Genomic DNA, 20,621 nt, shown 5'->3' on the forward strand with positions numbered 1-20,621 from the left:
GTTGGAACTCTGAAGTGGGTCGTCCGCTCCAGCGCCTTCTAGTGGGTCGTCTTCTTCGGCTCTCGAGCGCCGCTCGTGCTGAGAGTCCGTGCTGCGCTTTTTGGACTGTCGCTCTTGCGCTGCTTTAATTGCCGCCTAATAAACACCCTTATAAATTGGTGGAGGTGCTGTACCCTCACAACCGCTCCGAAACCCCTTCGATCCCGTGCACTACCATCTACCATGCCGCAAGACGCCTCCCAGCTTTTTTTTAGTGCTTCAAAAGGGAGCAACAGCCCTGACCTACTCATTCTGTTGAAATCAGTAATATAATGTCCCTGAGCAATCGGAGCACTTGGTTCTTTGCAGGAACTTCCTTGCTACATAGCCTGCTTAGAGTCACTTTTCTTTTCCCTGTAGCAGCGCAGCGGTGCTCGATGTCGCAGGCGCTGAGCACTTCATGTGCGGCTTGCAAATTTCCAATGTCGAGGAGCTCATAGACGGACGCTTTTCGGTGTTCGGCTTGCTCATTAACGTCGCCGATACTGAGCAAGCTACTGAGCAGCCCAGGGCGAACATTTCCGCTGTCAGACAGCGGAACATTTTCGCTGTCGTTCTCACAAAATTAGATCCTAACTTGCAGTTCGGAGCGAAGCAGTAAGTCTCCTTGGTGGTCTTCTTTGGTAGCTAGAGCAATGCCGCCGCTAATCTCACCGGTCATTTTTCCGACCTGAAAATTCCACATCGCTTAGGAACTTGCAAACAGTACAAGAGACGCAGAGCTCTTCACCTTTGAAACTGACGCGAACAGACGACATACAACTATTAAAATACGGGCTGTATTTTTTTGCTCACCGCCAGCCCCCTGTAGCAGACGACGCGCGCTGCGGAACCGTTTTACTGACCGCAGCGCCAATTTTGCGTCATGACGCGGAGAAGTGGTGAACTACGCTCTAGACGCGTCGGTCGGCACACCTACCCATCTAGCCACCTTAGTTAAATGTGTTACTATTCCTTCCGCAAATAAAAAAAAATTAATTCTTTCCATTGTTTTTAAACTTCTCGGTACGGCGAAATGACATTTTTTTTGACGTCATAAGTGACGTGGGCCAACCGACGCGACCGTATGGAGGAGGTTGCGAGCCGAGTGAGGCACAGAACACCCATACAAACTTAGAGAAGGGAAACTGTACCTTCCACAGTGCAACGGAAATAAGCGTAGCGGTGGCGTTGTGAACTAAAGTATGCGACCGAGAGATGGCGTTGGCAGAACCGAAACTAATATCATCATCATTACGCAGTGAGCAATATGGCCGCTACGGTAGCGGTTCGTAGGGCTCGTCGCGCTGCTCGCTCGCTGGTTTTGGGCGTTTTGTTACCGCTATCGGGGCGGTATTCGTGTGTACTGTACTCTAACATGACTACAGATCTTTTCATTATGTCGCCAGGTGACCGAGAGGCCTCAACTGGCAATAAAACACTTCAAACAAGTAAGCTCACATTGTTTATTGTCAATGGTGAATGAGGCAGTACATGCTCACAATTTTCGTACAGCTCAGGTGGACTTAATGTTGTCCGTCACTGAGTTTACAACATACAGAAACACAGATAACCATCTATTTATCGGGACCCAAAGCTGAAATCGAGCGAAGTTTTCTCATCGTGTTCGACGTGCCGTAAAGCAGGGAGAACGAAGGTTCAGACAGTGATATTTATACGTAGCTACCCTCGTACTTGTATTGCGTACAGTGCTGCTTGACGTTTTATATTCTCTGCGTTCGACGATTTCAGCTAGAATAAAGGAAGGAACACAAAAAATTGCTCGGCAAAAATGTACTGTCAGCAAGATAAGCTCGAGCTGCAATGTCTCATTGCTCTTATAACACATTGGCGAGAGGCACGAAGTGTAGGAGGAGGAGGGGCGTTATGCTAAATTTTACATCACATTTTCTGCTCTTGATATTTTTCTGCTGCACATATAGTGTTCAGGTGCGGCAGCAAAGGCTTTGACACAAGTGGAGTACTTGTAAGGAAACCAAGGAACGTTATGGAGACAGCAGTGCTTACAAGGACTTCTGGAAATATTGTGTGAATAAACAAGGACACTAAATCAACATATAAGCAAGCCCAATTAATGCTCACACATCCTTGGAAAATGGAATTTGTGGTTTCATGTTGAAAAAGAATCTCGGTATATGTATTCAAACACAGCAAAGAGGTTGCAAGGAGATGAACACTTCAGTTGAGTAACAGGTGAGTAGGGGAAGCCTCAGCTTGGAGCCAGCGTTTCACCAAGCAAACATATTTGTGAGGGCCGAGACGAAGACAAGTTCCCACGCTGAGGTTTCCCTTGCTCGTTCACAGTTGATTAGCTGAATGTTAAGCTGAACTTATTCTGCGAGTACATTTCAAAATATTTTTGGGAGCACACTGTGCGCAGGTTTTGTCATCTGCTGTTTGAAGAGAAAGAAAATTTGCTTTTAGTGATTTCTCAAGTTTGTGAAGTGTGAAATAGGCTGGCCGGTTGTGTGAGCTTGCCTTTTCTAGCTATCTCTTATGGTGCAGTACTAGCCTAGTTATTAATTTCATGCAAACTGTATATGAGCCTTTTGTAGTAAACAAATGTAAAATCATGCGCATTTCCAGATCTAATTCTAATTCTAGCGCTTGCCATGCTAACGTTCCCTTAGATTTTGTCATGTTATATAAATATCTCAGTGTACACATTACAAATAACTTAAATTGGACCAATAATATAGAGTACGTCATTAGCAGTGCTAATCACATGCTCGGGTACTTATGGCGCAACTTTTTCAAAGCACTGTCTACTTTAGAACTACAGCTTTACAAGACTAATTCGCTGGAAACTTGAATATGCATCTGCAATATGGGATGCCAGTCGCGTTAATCTTATTACTTCACTTGAACTAGTACACAGTAACTCTACTCCGTTTCATTATTTCTAATTATAACCGTACCGCAAGTATAACTTCAATGTAAACTGGCCTAGCACTCATTCCACTAGCTAATCGCCGGAAAGTCGGCCATCTTTCGCTATTTCATAAAATTTTTTGTCACACCACACTTCATGACGACTTCATACTGCGGCCTCAGTGCATTTCAAACTGAGTCGATCATCGCAGTAAGGTAGGAATTGATTCATGTAACACGAAGTCTTTCTTTCATGCCCCGTACATCTCAGAAATGGAACCACCAAGTATCGTAGCCATCACAGATAACAAACTTTTTTTGCAAAACATTAGCTAACATTGTATAATCAGGAGAATCATTATGTTACAAGAACTCACTGCACTTGTTTGTTTTACTCTACTACTTTGTAACCACTCCTCTCTTTAATGCCTGTGGCCCTGAGGGTACTTTAAGCAAAAAATAAAATGAGTTTCAATCAACATGAAGTGTCATTTCCTTAAAATTGCACTAAGCGCTTTTGATCATTTTAAAATTCTTTGCATTTTCATGTATCAAATTATCGTTGTGAGGGAGCATGTGATACTTTCTGGTACTAATTAATGCTCGTCAAATTGATTTGCAAAGAGCACATGACAGAGTTTGTGCATTAGCAAGTAGGAGCTTGCTACATTGTTTCTGTTCTGGTCGTCACGGCTATAATGACTGGAAAAGAAACAAGTTGGGACTCAACATGTTACTTCCCCGATTGTCATAAAACGCCCTTAAAAGCAACTAAGCTTGTATGTCAAATTTCTCATTCCCGCTCAGTATGATACAGAACTGTAGACTGCTGTTTTCCTAATAGGGCTCACACCTCTCTATCTGGTAAACTTCCAAACATTTCATAGTGAGGCACCTAGTTCAAGAGGACCTGTTGTCACTATGGTGACGGTTGAGCATCTTGTGGCTTAGCGTGGGCAGCTTGCAGACTAATAATCTCTCTTTTGTCCGTCTTCCTGAAAAGAGAAATGACAAAGCCATGACACACATGCAAGCAAGAAATGGTGAAACAAAAGTTAGTCCCATAAATGAAGAAAAATCACGGTTCTAGTTGAAGTGTTCAGAAACATACCCTGTGAGGATTCTGGCCCTTGATGTTACTTCCAGTGGAGACACGTTCACAGTTGACTTCTATGTCCAGAGACAATAGAGTCCAAAGCGATGACTCCAAATATGAGCAGCGTCTTGGAGGCTGGAGTCGAAAGAAAAAAGCACCTCAATTACTACGGTGGAAGTGTGCGTGAGTTTGTGATTCATGTATGACAGAGAACAGTGCACGAAACGCTCCATGACAGAAAAACGCACAAACACACACACACACACAACACTGTTTTGAGTGCATTTCTTTCAGTGGTGTCCTCGTGCGGGCTGTGCTTAGTCAAGTCTCGATTAGGTGACAATTGTTTCTGCCAGATACTAGTAATAAACACAGTCATTTTGTTATGTCTCAAATGCAGTTAATCTAACTGTATCACCAGAAGTACACTTGTCACTAATGTGCAGTGAATTTATCGCGGTGTATCATTTATGCAGAAACAGCCAAAACTTTATTATTTATGCTGTACTCATGTTAGCAATTTTAGCAACTTGGCAAAGTAGCAAGAGCCTCGTTTTAATTGCTTTGGAAGGGCAATGACTTTATAATTATTACTATTTTATACTTTTAAGAAATGACGACAGGAATCTGCTCTATCCGCCTCGCACGCAAAGAAATTCAAAGTTGAAAATGCGAAGCACTGCTTTTTTACTCACCGGCGCACAAGCCCAGGGGCTGCAAGGTTAATCCGCTTTCGTGGGTAGTCTTCAAGCAGACTGTGCTCGGTTCCAGCGATGAATTTTCGTGCTGGCCAGCAATTTTTTTTCGAGCAACCAGACGCAACGCGGCCAGACGCGGCAGATCACAAACGGCGGAAGCCGTGCATGCAGCCGCCAGTGAAACGCCGCAGCTGATAAAGTTCACCGTCTTTAAACACGTTCGCTTGGTAGCAGCTATCGAATGTTGGACGCATAAACTGGCTGAGGTATTATTGATATCTAATTAAAATGAACCTGCGTGATGCTGCTCGAAGGAAACGACCACCCCGTTCGCAAATATAACCGCCGTACAATTTGAATCGATAAACGGCACGGACTGCAATCGATACCAGTGGGCTGCCGCTGATCACATGTCAGTGAGGCCTCAAAACCTTTATTCAAGTAACAAAGCACGGACTTTAATAACAGAAGTCCAATAAAAACAATAGACTGCTTATTTTGTAAAAAAATGACACTGTTACTGTGTTTGTCGGTTATCATATGTACATTAATAGCTCAAATATTGAGTCGTGTTGAGCGCCCCTAGCAGAAAAAATACTAACTAAAGTATTCGACCAAATTACAGTAGCTCCACTTGCGCGCTTATGCTGGAACGCGCCGCGGTTGATTTTTCGCCCTCTGTGGCCATTTCGTGAACTCGAGAGTTTCCGGGGCCTGAGTGAGGGGCCAGTGTAGACGACAAGCGATTAAGCAGCAGACGACCGTACTACAGCCGCTACAGTCTAGGTTTGATAAACTTGTGAGGCGTTGCAGAGCCTCTGAGTAGGATTCGGTTATAAATCCCCGTTATGTCTAACGACAGAAGTGAGAACTCCTGTGCTGCCAGGTCATCGCGCCTCGTCAGTCTCCTGGAAAGTGCTGAAGCGGGTGCGTTCGCCGATCGACACGCCTTTCGAGCGTTCATTGTTTGCCCCTCGCATTGTTTGACGTGTTAACGGCTCACTTTTGCCTTTAGAGCGTGCGGTCATGGAGCAGGATTTGAGGTCGCTGGAAACGCACTGCTCAGGGCCTCTGATGAATGACATCTCGAGCGGTACGCATTCTTCTGAAATGACATTTAGCGCAAACTTTTGACTATGCATGCTCGGTTCCATTTGTTTTCTCTTTTGGTTTCCACAGTGGAACGTAAATTTGCTGCTCTGAAAACACGACAGACGAGTGCTTTAGGTAAAGCTTTTCTTCCTTTCATACCTAAATGATACTTTACCTGTCAAACTCGGGGTATGCGTTGGTGTTTCACCCTTGTTCTGAACAAGATATTGTCTTCTTAAAACCCCAGATGAACTTGACACATTGAAGGCTGCGAATGAAACCCTCCAGACTCAATGTGAACAGTGAGTACACTATGCGTTTTTAGAACCTGTCCACAACTTCATGCCCCGATGACTGCATGACTCTCATGTTGCAGGTTCGTGAAAGCAAACGAAGGGGTTTCTACGAGGATCACAGACCTTTCAACAAAAATTTGTCAGGAAAGGTCTTCAAGACTTGAGAAAGTGTGAGGTTTCCTTAGTGGAGAATGAGCTTTTCGTTATTATAGTAACCTTTTTTTTTTTTACTTATTCTTTTCAGAACCAGTTTTGAACAGCATATCAATGGAATTTGTAACGCGTTGGAAAAAATGGTGTGGGTAAGAGAATGTAACCTTATCTCGCAGTATTGCGTAGCATTAGTACTACTCTTGCTTTCTTGTTAGCTTGTTGTAAATCGGAACAAAATTGCTACACCAAATGTAGCTTTTGCCCATAGTGCTGACAGAGTTCATATGTGATGCTGTACGTATTAATGAAAAAAACACTTTTCTTGTGTTTTAGACTCCAGAGATTCTTGAAAGGTGGGCAGCAACCGTGAAGATTCAACTGCCAGAGTTAGAGCAGCATTGTAAGTGATCTAGCATTGGACTGGTTATTGTACTGTCCATTTTTGCCCAGTTATTGTGCATTGGAAACGTTGACGATAAAAAAAAAAAAAATGCACGCGGCTTTGCAGGACTACAATGTGGTATTCCGCATCCATCTGTATAGTTTATTCTTCAAATTGGGAAGAAAAATTCAGGATGAATCAATATAGTGTTCGTTGTATTGACAGGAAACTACAGTGTGATACACGTGCACTGAAAGATATCAACCTGTTTTTAAAGCAGCCAATAAAGATAGCAGGAGGAGCTGGTGAAGGACGCTTTTGCATGCCTGACAGTGCCAGAAGATAACATGAATACGCATTAGCTGTAGCCGTTCAAGGAAAGGTACTAAAGTGAATATGAAGCAGTGCTATGCAAAAGAAACAACACTTGGTGCATTCTAAAGGAAAAAAATTATTATGCATAAACCATAGATTTGCAGTTAAAACGAATAGCCGAACATTTGGCTATTCCCAACCTCCTGCCTAGAGGTTGACAGTGTTCGTTGTAAGTCAGCAAGTTGTGCCTATTGCAGGCTGATAAGGAAGGAGGGTCTGTAGTGGTTGGAAGGGGTGCTTTTTATGAAAAAGTGCTCCAAGCACTGTTAAAAAACTTTGTAGCTGTTAAGAAAAGTGAGGTAAGAATAAAGACTATGTTTATAGAATTTTGCAACAAACTGGAACTGACGTTGCTCACTAAAGGTATAGAGAAAAGTACAGGCATATGTTTATCAGTATTTTTTATGGCAATGACGCACAAGCCAGATATACCTTTCAGAACCATTATCAGTGAGTCTGGTTGCTGGCATCACAACGTAAGCCAATTCTTGCAGAAGAAATGAAAGTTGCTAGTGATGAACGACCCGTTCTGGACGATGAAATTGGATGAAGTAGTGCAGTTTTTGCATGGCAATGAAGATGTTGGTTATGCTTTTTCGGTCGATATAGAAGATTTATTTTATTCAGTGCCACAGCGTGAACTTTTGACTTCTGTAAATTCTTGCATTGAGGGAAATGGTACAATACCTTTCCAGAATGATGCCGGACTGTCAGTGGGGAATTTTTTTAATCTGTTGGAATATTACCTTAACTCTTTGTCAGGGGCGAGAACTCTACGCATAATTTCAGCTATACCTTTCCCCAAATGAACTGTACCACATGGAAGAACGGCAAAAACATATTATTTCCTGTACAAGAATATTATCAGAAAAATCTGCGGGACAACACCTGCCCTACAGATAACTTGAGGCCATGAGCGAAAGTGGGACACACGTTGTCCCTCTCTACACTTTGGGCTTCATCGTGTCAGCCTCTGAGGTGATTACGGCTTCTTATGGAAGGGTTTAAAGCAAGCAATGCAAAGGGGCACTTGGCAAGCCTTACACACGAGCATTGTGCATGTTTCCTGCAAAGTAGTTTGGCGCCACTGGCACCTTTTGCTCGTAGTGGTGGCGCACGGGTGGTGCCCCCGCCCATTGAACCAAACGTCTGTTAGCACCGCTGTCATAATTCATCAAGTAAAAAACAGCACCAGAATATGCACAGGACCAAACGACGATTAATAGGACAGACACAGGGCGCACTAACAACTGAAGGTTTATTCACAAAAGGCGCAGAATATGTATACCAGCTGAACATGAATAAATACAAAAAGGAAACTGTCACTTGCATCACATGGCCAAGCCTACTGCGCACGAAATGCGGTTCTTGTAAGGAATTTGACATCCTTATCCGAGAGTATGACGGAGGGCATGCTAACACAAGACTCATCCAGCTTTTTTATCTCCAGGGCTTCAACAATCTCCCTTGTTAGTCTGTCTGCCAATTTGAACATGATGTTAGCATTTTCCATTAATGCAGCGCAGCCGCAGTCCCTACAATGAATACATAGATGTCCTGATATTGTCTTTGTTGTGTTGTACTTATGTACTTTCAATCTCTCATTTAGGCACCTACCTGATTGGCCTATGTAAGATGCACGCAATCCAAAGGAATTGAATAGACCACGTTTTTCGCGCAGTGCACAGGCTTATCTCGATGATTCGTGGTACATACAGATGCCTTGCTTCCTTCATTAACCACTCTGCACATATTTGCGAGCGGTTAATGAAGGAAGCAAGGCATCTGTATGTACCACGAATCATCGAGATAAGCCTGTGCACTGCACGAAAAATGTGGTCTATTCAATTCTCTTGGATTGTGGTGCATCTTGCATAGGCCAAACAGGAAGGTGCCTAAATGAGAGACAATATCAGGACATCTATGTATTCATTGTAGGGACTGCGGCTGCGCTGCATTAATGGAAAATACTAACATCATGTTCAAATTGGCAGACAGACTAACAAGGGAGATTGTTGAAGCCCTGGAGATAAAAAAGCTGGATGAGTCTTGTGTTAGCATGCCCTCCGTCATACTCTCGGATAAGGATGTCAAATTCCTTACAAGAACCGCATTTCGTGTGCAGTAGGCTTGGCCATGTGATGCAAGTGACAGTTTCCTTTTTGTGTTTATTCATGTTCAGCCGGTATACATATTCTGCACCTTTTGTGAATAAACCTTCAGTTGTTAGTGCACCCTGTGTCTATCCTGTTACTCGTCGTTTGATCCTGTGCATATTCTTGTGCTGTTTTTTACTTGATGATGAAAAACCAACTAGCCCAAAAATACGTCCTTACCAGTCATAATTCAGCAGTTCTTGCTTCCTCTCTTGTGATATACTAGTCTGCGCCGACCCTTGCGAAAGCTCCGCCAATTAATGAGCTACCTGCACAGTATTACCCGGAAGAACAGGTATGTCATGCCATTTCTGAAGTAGTGCTGGACGTCTTCAGCCACTACATTCCGCATATTTGCAAGTAGCTGAAAACAATGGCTCACTTTCGTAACAAACCTGTCTACAATTAATCTAACTGCATTACTGGAGTGCAAGAAGTAATTTTTGCGCTCACTGGTCAACTTATTCGTGGCGCAAGAGCAAAGAAATTCACGCGCTTGAAGAGTGACAACAGCCAGCAAACTTAAAAAAAGCAAAACTCGAACTTTTAGTGCCACCTACCAATTCAAATAAAAACTTTAAATTATAGTTGCTTTATCTTCTGAGAGATGGCGCTACCTGTTTCTGTGGGGGCTATGTACGTGCCTTTGCGCACATGCGGCAGCTTTCACTTGAGGTTCCAGGTGGGACATATATGTCCCAGTGACCAACAAAGGGTTAAGGTAACTTTCATTGTTTTCAATGACCGGTCATTTTCACAGCAGAATGGCATATGCATTGCATCCTGTGTTGCTCCAGTTCTCTGCAATATTTTTCTAGCAAGTGTAGACCGGTTCTTTAGACCACGTTTTCAACGAGAAGACAAATTAAAAAGTTTTCAGCTACGTTGATGATTTTTTAGCGTTTTAACGTTTGACTCTTCCTACCGGGATACGATTGATAAGATTTTAAATGGTTTTAAGCAACACGGACAAGGCCTCGTTTTTACCCACAGCTACCCCAGAATAATGTTTTGCAGTTTTTGGACTTTAGGCTCGAGGTCCGCGAATGACATGTGTGTTGGGCTTACCAACCACGCACAATAAAGGAACTCGAGAAGTTTAAGTCGGAGCATTCCAATGTAATAAAAAGAGGAATTGCGTCCTCATATATGAAATTGGCTCTCAAAAAATTGTGTGTGCATAAGATGCAGGATAGCTTTGACGATCAGGTGCACCGACTTTTGGCAGCAGGTTTCCCATGTCGCTCCTGACAGCAGTTGCCGAAGCCCTGATGCAGAAAAGAAAAAACGGAAAGAGGATGACTGCTTAATGTGAAACCTTCAGGCCTGTGGTAGTACCTTATCTTCATAAGGTCACTCATCAACTCAAGAGATATATATGCTAGCTGGCATGGTGTCCCTCTGGAATTTTCTGCACTGAACAAGCTTGCTAAGCTTGTGGTGATAGCAGGCATGGATGCTAAATCGGACACGCCATCTCAGGCCTACATCCCATGCACCTTTGGTGTGGTTTATGCCTTCCCTCTGTCATGTGGAAAGACTTACATCAAGCAGACAGGGCGATGTATCAATGAGTGACTTAGGGAACATCTGCAAAAGTTAACTAATAATGCAGACAAAGGTGCACATCTTGTTGCCCATCTTAATTCTTGCTGATTGCGCAATTGTGCTCCACGATCTTATGAGACGTCGATTCTCGGCAGAAGCATAAATGAACACATACAGCTGACCCTGGAAGCTTTCCACATAAAGAAATAAAACAAATGACTGTATCAGTGATACTTCCTTGTCCCTATACTCGGCCGAATATAATTTCTTGTGCACACGTCCTTGGTAAATAGCTCTCGTGTGACATGCGTATTTATGTCTTGTGTGCGCATGCGTGGTTAAGGTTATATATATATATATATATTGTGTTGTCGTAAGAAGAGTAAAGCAGTTGTTAGACAGTGCCAGTGCTTGTCTCATCTCTTCTTTGTGGTTTGTCCTGGGAGTTTGCGCTGAATTTTTTTTTTCACCTTAAAATACAGTGTACCAACTAGCCCAACCGAAGTTTTATTGAATTTCAAGAAGCTATTCACTTTATTAAAGCGATTTTTCTATGCCTCGTATCTCTTGCAAACTTGCGATTTCGTGCACACTGATGCACTCGCGTACGTGATACACACCTCGAGTTTCCTGTTAGATAGCTCCACTGGATGAAGTCCGCCTATAATGCTCTAAAGAAATGCGTGAAGAAAGGTGGGATGGAACCTATGTCTTCCAGCACAGCACCCCAGTGCTATAACCATTAGGCCACAATCACAGACATGCATCTATCATGCCAAAATAGCTCTTTGGAATATATGGTGCATGTATCACATGCCAGTCTCTCGGCATTCTTCTCTCGTAGCAGGTAGCACTTTGAGATGCTGTGTTAGATGCACTGCCTTCACAATCGGCCCACAAAAGCGGTTAGATGTGATGAAAGAAAACAGGTCTGATGACCCGAAGATAGCTACAGTTGAGCGCCTTTACAATGAACGCCTCTACACCGAAATGACCTGTATAACGAAGGAATAATTCTGTTTTGGTTCTATTGTGAGTGGTGCGGTGCACGGACCTTTACAACAAAGTGACCTGTATAACAAATGATTTTGGAGTCTCCGAGCACTTCATTACAGAGGCATACGACTGTATTCGCTTGAATAGTGGCAATGCTAACAGTATTGAGTATCGGACATTGCAACAGTGTCCCTTGGTTAATAAAAATTTTTCTGTACTGTGAATTACACAGTACTGTGTGCTGAGCTTCATTGATTTAATTAGGATTTGTCTCTGGTGTATATTAAGAAGCACAAGCAATTCAGTTTGTAAGGACCTCGTAATAAAGGGCCACAGCATTTTCTTTGCTTTTTCTCTGCCACAGTGCTGTGTACATTGTCTGTGCTTTGCGCTATTTTTACCCCCTTGTCTGCCTAATGTCCTCAGCGATTGCCTACATATCAGAAGTACCATACCACAATGACTACTATATATACTCCGTTCTATATGACACAACAAAATAGCTTGCGTTGCTATGTTGATATTTTCAGCTCTTGCATTTGCTCATTATCTGATTTGTCATTAATGTAATTCAATTTTTTGTCGCATTTTAGCGCTGTACTTTCAGGTTTTCTGTTTTTTTTTTTTTTTTTTTCTTTGTGTAACACAGGTGCACCAATACTAAGGCCTAGAGATGTTCTAGGGCACTTCCAGAAATAAATGAAAAAATTTTTTAAAATATTTATAGCAGGCAGCACATTATAAACGATGCAGTAGTGTGACCATAGAAATCTCACTCGGCGCGTTTTGCAATAGTACAATTTTTGATCTGTGATACTTTCTAGGGAATAAGTACTTCAAATGTTAAAACTTGTGGGCTAAAGTGACATCAAATCGCATAATATTTGGGCGCCTTTGTGCTTCCTGTATGCGACATGTGATGTTTTGGTCGCAAGTGCCAGCAGTGCACAGCATCTGCCACCAAGCAGTGCACAGCATCCACAGGTCGCAGAGATTTGGCACTCTGCTTGTTCGGTAGTAAATAGGTTCAGATCTGCAACACCTTCCTTGTTATAGTTACATGATACTTTGCATCCTGAAATTGAGACCTAATGTTACATATGTGACGCACAATTTTTTGTTCGCGAATGCTTGTAGTGAGAGAATTCTCTAGCCTTTGCAGAGTTTCCTGTTATGTATGAAAGGATGTACAGTAAAAGAAAGACATGGCTACTTTGGCTACCTGGCTGATGGCTGTTATCAGTTTTCATATCAATGCTTGACATTAAAAGGCGATGAAAACTATGCTTAATGGAAATGATCCATGAAGGGTGACATACAACAAAATGCAACAACTTTTGTACATGAACAACTTCTTATGGGCCATTCAGTTCTCACTCATGTTGGGCATCTTGTTTTTGCACAAGGTTGCTTAGGAGACTGATAGCCTTTTTCTTGCATTGAAAGCGGCACTGTACGAGATATCATTTGGTGTTTAAAATCAATACTTTTTTCTGTTTACGTTGTGGAAATTTCTTTGTTGGGAACGTTTCACATCGTTGCATGGTTTTTTCACCCGAGTGAAGACTTAATTGATGCAGCATTGTTGACTGTGGGGCCTGTTGACAGTAATGGGATGGATAGCGAATAGATAAAGTCTCATGCTTATCTCTGCAGCTGCATTCTTGGATTCCCGTCTAGAGAGCAAGAGGGCTGAGCTGGACCAGTTGCAACGGCAGAGCAATAACAACTGCTCGGCAGAAGATGCCTTATTTGGACCTGAGGAGCAGCAAGCAATCTTGTGAGTTGTGCTCCATGTCGAAGTGGTCGATACGCACACCAATTTTGCTCTAGCATTGCTTTCTTCAATAATGGAAGAATTAAAGAAAATTACCTTTTGAAATCGAGTGCATTCACGAAACAGCACCTCCTGAAAAGTCACTTTTAGTGTTTCAACTATGAATCACAAATCATCAGGGTTGTGATTGGTTAAATGATTTTGTTATCAGTACAAAATTCAAAATTCATTACATCACAGCTTTTCGCCTGGAAGACCACCAACAAAGTTTGTTGGAAATAAAGTCATTGTCATTATACTATATTGGTACAGTATTTAGTTTACAGCACAGTATTAGTATTTATTGCAAAACCATTGCACCGAGTAATGATAGCTTCATGTATTCCGAGACAACAATCCTGTTCACTCTGTGACAGTAGCAAGGAAAAACCATGGCCATGATTTGCCACAGTGTTTGGTAGGAATGACAAGGTCTGTCACTGAGATATTTAGATACGAAGTCTGGTGCATGTGGCAGCCAAAGCATTTTTGGAAGTCAGGAAACATGGATACATGGTGCCAGACAATTCAATTGGTGCCATTTATTCGAACATGCTCCACAATTCAATCAGCAGCATTCCTGCGTGGTTGAAATTGCTGCTTGTTTTAAGTGACTGCATTGTTGAAATGCCTGTTGTTACCTTCTGTTATTTTATTCAACTGTTCCATTTATTTCTGCGATTGTTAATTTTGCATCTTGCAAACACCGTCACGGTGCCATTTAGGTTAGGAGGTAAGCAGTGTGTAGTTTACCCAAGTAAAAATGACATACATTGATCTGTAAGAACACGTGACTTCACTGGTGCTGTACTCCATTTTCTGTTAAGCACAGGGCCGCTGGTTTGAATTCAATCTGAGCTGACCACAGTTTAGTCAGTTCAAATTAAAAAGAAAGGATAGCAAAAAATCACTGTACTGAGATTTCAGACCATATTAAAGAAAACCGTGTGATCAGGTTTGATCACATGGTTTGGTAATGAGGGGCACTGCACCCCTCATCGCCAAACGGTAGCACTAGGATGTTAAAGCCTAGCAGTCAACCAAATGAATCCTCATTTTCACGTTCAGTAACTGTGGTGAATGTGGAAATCATTGGTTGTGAATACTGGGGTCACAGGACCGTGTGATTAATAGTGTAGCTGTAGACCTGTCTTTCCAAATTTTTGTTTTAGTGGGTACAACCAGCTACTGTATATCATTAATTCAGCCTCATTGGAAAGTACAGAATCCGCTCAAGGTTATTCAGTGTTCGAATGAAATGGCAAGTCCTAAGTTCACCTCAAAGTAATCCTTTATATATTCAAAGTGCCTTGTGATGGTGGTCTGAACTTGCGCTCATGTGGCAAATACTCTGCACAGTAAAGTGTCAAAATCAAAATATGGGGTTTAATGTCCGAAACCCAATACATGGGCTATGAGGGACATCATAGTGGAGGGCCCCAGGTTAATTTCAACCATCCAGGGTTCTTTAATGTGCAACTAAATCAAATTACATGAGCATCATAGCATTTTGCCTCCATTCAAATGCAGCTAACGGAGCTGGAAATTGAACCCGCTATTTCATGCTTGCCAGCATAACGTCATTACCACTAAACCACTAGTGTGGGTGCAAGTGTGATTGGCCTTGTATGCAAAGATGTGTTCTGCCAGTCTGTTACCTGCCAGGCACAGTCGTACACATGTGGATTCCAAATTGTGCACATGGAATAGGAAAAAGCACATATGCTAAGCTTGTTGAGACAGGAAACATGTGGAAGACGCAAAGGAAAACCAAGCATGACAGTGAAACAGTACACCAATATATGAGGATTGTTTTTACTGTGAAGCTGTCTATAGCTAGGGTTCTATGCATTTTTCGTGTCCATCAACAGATCTGCATATGCAAAAACTCAGTTCCCGAATTTGATGCGAAGTTGCTTCCTTCTGTGCAAAAGCTTATATGTATCATCACTTGGACATGCATTTTCAGTTGATTATTTATCAGTAGGCACCATTTTCAAAATCGGTAGACTCTCGGGTAGATAATAAGGGTTTCTCAAAGATTTGCCGCTGTGTGAGCCGCGTCGTCCATGTACTCTTTATTTATTTATTTATTTATTTATTTATTTATTTATTTATTTATTTATTTTGTTTTCAAATACTGCAGTCCTATGCAGGGCTTTTGCAGGAGTGGGGTACACAGAATACATAAATGAAAGAAGTAGAACAGTAACATCACACCAATGCTTCTACAAAATCTGATGGCGTCATTTCACGAACACAACCGGATAAATCATTCCAGCATTCAATAACTCTCGGAAAAAAAGCTGTAGTTGAATACGTTAGTGCGCGCAAAAAAGGGCTTTAGGTTAAGGTTGTGGCCACGTCTAGTCGGAAGGGCACTAGCATGCACGATGTAGTTATCATTAGATGGGGTATACGCTTGTGTGTACCCTTGCACCGCCCTCTCTTTGTCCGCGTTCCAAGCACTTGGGTGCCTAGTTTCCTTCCACTCTCCCAGCGTGGCAGTCCCATCGCACGCGTCCAGTTTTCTCCGGCTCCCCGAGGTGCCTAGTCTTCTAGGCGAATGTATGCCACCGATCAAAATAAAAGTGTGTGTGCGTGTCTTTCATCAGGATGACCATCGTGAGAAATAAAATAGAAATAAAATTTGCTCATACCTTTGGTCTAAATTCTATGTCACCTCTATGTTGTGTGCTAAACTGCTTCACTGGTAATCCACCTTCACAGCAGTGGAATGGCGCGTGATTTTTTTCTTTTTTTTTTTTCAGTTTGAGTGAAATCCGTCAAAATTGAAATGGAGAAAAACACAAATATTTTATAGTGAAGCCACTAATTGTCAATGGCAAATAACTTTTTCTGGGCTTATTGGCAGCAACGTGGCAGGACTCGTAGCATAAATCTATCTTACACAGTTGAAGTAAAGTTTGACACTAAACCTTAAATTTGGGTCTTTTTTGTATCGCAACAAATTGTCCCACTTTGAATACAAATGTTTCATCGAGGTGCTTTGGCCTATCTCGATTTTCTGCTTTCGTCTCTCTTTTGTCGTGTTGTACATGAGAAGTGTGAGTATATTGTGGCCAAATGCAAGCACAGCACAAAACGTACACGTCTCTGTAAAAAGCCCTATCTCGAGTTCTCAAGCCCTATCTTGCAGAACGCCGCTAATTTTGGAGGAGACGTGTGGTTTTCGCTAGGCCCCCAACACGTGAACCCACAAGCATCATGATCCATTAAATTGAAGTTCGGTCGCTCTGTCAAACTATTCACGGTTCAATAAATTTTCCTAAAGCTTTTCGCTGATGCCTGCAATACAAGCATGCATATCAATGCTTTCTTTGTGTGGGCACACTTCGGCAGAGGCTTTTAGAGTTCTCTTAGCAGATGTACACTTGTCCACAAAATATGTCGAGGCACGCCAGAGCGTGGACATCTCCACGGAGAGACGGTGCAGTTAGCGCAGCTGCACATCGAAGCAAGCCTGTGCACACGCAGTGATTCCTAGATGTGTGATGGCGTGACCGTGTTGTCTGTTACATTAGTTGGGCCTGCCAAGCCTGCGTTACGATGGTGAATTAAGGTTTGCTTTCAGTAGCACGTTGCAGTTGCAGTAAGCTAGCCTTGCATTTGTGTGCCTGATGTAAAATGATAGCAATTCCCCCTTGTCACAGACCCCGTGAACGAGGCGCAGACACCGGACCAAATTCCAAAGCCGATTTATCAGCTTCCGAAAATGATCCCACGAAAGCAAGGACAATTAAGAGTGGGCCCTCTGGTGCGCCAGCGAACGCCGGTTGCTGTCCAAAGACTGAGTCAGAGCCCAGAGTTGTCAAAACACAACAAAATATATTCTTCACACAAGGCAGTTACACACACACTTGCACACTTAGGCTAGACACAACACAATACAAATCAGATGGGTATTAACAAACACAAGAAAATAATTAACGACAAGCACTAAGAGTCCAACATGTAAAGTACAAAATAAATAGGAACACTAAGTGTCCAATCGTATTCATCGTGCTGGTTGGTCTTGGAGTCAGACGATCTCGACGTAGCTCAGGCAAATCTCGAAGAAAGAACTTCTTCCGGAAATGCAGACGCTCGATAAACTCATCGACTAGCTTGTCGGGGAATCCCCTTCTTCCGCAGACGCTCGGTCTTCACGTTACATCACTTCACCGGTGCGGACTGAACTCCTGAACTGCTCACTCTGATTCCCGCATGGCGGTTATATAAGCTTCCACAGGCATTCTCGAACCTTCCTATCGGAGTCGTGATCTCGTAGGATGGCCAAAGCTTGGGAAGCTTCTCGTCTTTTCTCGTACCTTCGACCGCCGCCATCAGAGTGTTGTTGAGGGGGGGGGGGGGTGATGACTCACGCTGTAGTTATTTCTTTCGACTCGCCGGGTGAGAAGGTGTCCCGGCACGCGCATGTCCTCTCTCTCTCTCTCTCTCTCCAGTTAACGTCGCTTCGTCGAGGTTCTTCTAGACGTTTCGGTGCCGTTGTTCGCGTTGCTGTTTGAGGCGTATGCGCTATCCCCCTCTGTTGAAGTTGCCGCGGGGCCGGCGTGTTCTTTCGCTGTCTTGCGTGACACACGGCGCGCGCTTGGATTACGCTTTTTTTGTGACACACCTCATTCAGCCCAGCACATGGCGTCACAGACTCCGTCAGCAGCCATTTAGCAGATGACATGAAGCCTTGCTTCCAACTACCACTGCGCATGCACAGCTTTATTTCAATGGATGGCTAGGGATTGTGGCTCGGCTGTGTTGGCTGCACTAGCGCACCGTGTAGCGCAACCTTACTCGCATGCCTCGCATTATTTTGTCAGTGAGCATACTTTTCAAGGACCCTGTCTAAGTGCCAACTTGTCGCCAGCTTCTTCATAGCCAACGTAATTTATAGCCGGGGACTGCTTCATTGCCAAAAACAACCAGAACTAGACATCTTCATGCAAGAGGTCGCATAGCAGATGTCATACCAGTGTAGTCACGTAATGCCATTGGAGTGCCGCAATTGGATAAATGAATTTGGCTCACATTGATTGGCACTAACAAAGGACATGGCATTTTCGATTAAAGTACAATCTTCTAGCATGTTTTTACTGTCTAAATTGGCTCATTTGGTATAACCTCATTGTTCAAATGAACTGTATGACAAATGAAATGTATGGAAGTCCAGTTTTGAATTCAAGTGTTTCCGGCTTAGTTTCAGTTTCGGGATTTTCCTTGCTATGAAAAAAAAACACTCCTCATATGCTGTTCTTTCGACCATTTGTGCATGGTGACTAATAAAAAATACATTGACTGAATTTCTTCTGCAGGCATTACTGAATAACATTATCTTTGCCTTCTCTCTTCCCATTGCAGACAAATCTTCAGAGAAGAGATCAGCAAACTTCAGACTATGAATAGGCGTCTCACACTGCAAAAGCAGCAATTGAAGGAAGAGGTTGATCATCTTTCACGTATGGGTAATTAGCTCACCAGAAGTGACCATGCCCAACATGCCAAAGAGCCTGTGATAACTGCCACCAATCACACATACCTGGTTTACCCTTAATTTATAGTCATATACATGACCTTGCTGAACTATTTTACTTTCTATAGATTGATGTAGCACACAACTTTTGTTTTATTATACATCATGGCAAATTACCATGATGAATGAAATAAAACATTCCAGCGAAATTGACGATTATCACTGCTTTTTTCTAGGAAACATAAAAAGGCCTCTTGGTGCATTTTATCACTGATAGCGAGCTGATGTTTACGTAGTCACTAAGATGTGACCATTCTACTGTGTACAGTTAATGATGCATGCCCCTATCTCTGCAGCTTTCCTGAAACAACAGTATGCTACTGTCATTTCAGTGTGCAGGCTAAGATCAGATTACTATATAATGTAATGATGGCTCGAGATCAGATGCACAGAATTATTGGTGGCCTGAAATTTAAGTGTTACGTAGCCTTTCCGTTTGTGCTGTCTAGACAACAGTGTATGTGCTGCTTCTTGCAGCCAACATTGCAAAAGCAATAGGTAATGTTCCCGGTTCAAGCAAATCGCACTATGCTTTTAGTGTGGTGCCCCACTTTTCCAGTGACAACATTCTGTGTCCCACATCCACGCCTCCACTGTGTTGCTATACAGCTGTCGCGCAAAGAAGGGTAGCCGATGGCTGTAGTGTTTTGTAGGCATAGCAAACACTCCCACAGAAATTGGCAGTGTTATCATGCTGAACTGCTGAAAGGAAGTGTGCACAAATTTTCGTGACCAGATTACAGGCATTGGAAAAGCATCAGTATGAGTTGCCACCAGAGAAAGAGACACAGCCTGTTCTACCACCTAATAACGTAAACGGAGCGAGGACAAAGCAGAAATTTACTAGGGGCGTATCATACTGAATTTCACTTTATTTATTCTTTTTTTTTGGGGGGGGGGGGGCAAACGGAAATGTGTTGCATATCTATTTGAATGTCTTCTTTCTCAACGTAATTGCCCTGGAGGGCAATGCACTTCACCCATCGGTGAGGCAGTCTTGCTAGGCCCACTATAACCACTTGTTTGGAGTGCTGCACGCCCATGCACGAACAGCGTCTTTCAGCGCCTCTATGTTAGCGAAATGCTGACCACTCCGGGGTCTTCACAGCTCCGAACAGATGATAGTCGGAAGGGGGCCAAGTCAGGGGAACACGGTGGGCGCGGCAGCACATGAAAGCCCATGGTGGCGAGTATCTCAGTTGTTGCTCAATTGGTGTGGGGGCAAGCGTTGTTGCTCTGCAGGAGCATGCCCTTTGCCGACATCCCCGGCTCGCTTTCCAGCTGTCCATCCAGTTTTAGATGGATCTTCAGGATGCTGCCTGCTCGCCACATACTGCCACAAGCCACCAGTGAATCTCTACGGCACTGACGCTTTCTTTCCACAAGAATCGCGACGTCTAGCACTGCCCTTGCTGCTCACTCTCCAACATTTGTGGTAGCGACCACAAGATGGATGCTCTCCCCTACTCATTATAGGCACGCCAACAGATAGAGCAACCTACGCAGTGCAGGTGATTTACAAGTGCACTTCATTATGGTACGCACGTCTTATTTC

The 20,621-nt window shown here is 43.1% G+C and overlaps 1 protein-coding gene across 2 annotated transcripts; it reads left to right on the forward strand.

The window, feature by feature from the left end:
* Positions 1 to 5,426: 5,426 nt before the first annotated feature.
* Positions 5,427 to 19,225, forward strand: LOC119442258 (uncharacterized). 2 transcript variants are annotated; one of them, XM_037707066.2, is made up of 9 exons: positions 5,427 to 5,631; positions 5,720 to 5,797; positions 5,884 to 5,931; positions 6,044 to 6,098; positions 6,173 to 6,262; positions 6,337 to 6,394; positions 6,579 to 6,645; positions 13,359 to 13,482; positions 18,895 to 19,225. In XM_037707066.2, exons 1-9 carry the CDS (start codon positions 5,553 to 5,555, stop codon positions 19,004 to 19,006), a joined length of 711 nt encoding a protein of 236 aa, XP_037562994.1. In that variant the 5' UTR covers positions 5,427 to 5,552; the 3' UTR covers positions 19,007 to 19,225. The 2 variants fall into 2 exon arrangements, with proteins under 2 accessions (XP_037562994.1, XP_049517963.1); XM_049662006.1 differs by lacking the exon at positions 5,720 to 5,797.
* The last annotated feature ends 1,396 nt before the right edge of the window (positions 19,226 to 20,621 follow it).

The sequence above is a fragment of the Dermacentor silvarum genome, chromosome 2, assembly GCF_013339745.2.
Source record: "Dermacentor silvarum isolate Dsil-2018 chromosome 2, BIME_Dsil_1.4, whole genome shotgun sequence".
Classification (NCBI taxonomy): domain Eukaryota; kingdom Metazoa; phylum Arthropoda; class Arachnida; order Ixodida; family Ixodidae; genus Dermacentor; species Dermacentor silvarum.

Coding starts and splice junctions, on each gene's coding strand:
- LOC119442258 (XM_037707066.2), top strand. CDS start 5,553: ATGTCTAACGACAGAAGTGAGAACTCCTGTGCTGCCAGGTCATCGCGC. Junction 5,632..5,719: donor CCTGGAAAGTGCTGAAGCGG/GTGCGTTCGCCG, acceptor TTTTGCCTTTAG/AGCGTGCGGTCATGGAGCAG. Junction 13,483..18,894: donor GAGGAGCAGCAAGCAATCTT/GTGAGTTGTGCT, acceptor TTCCCATTGCAG/ACAAATCTTCAGAGAAGAGA.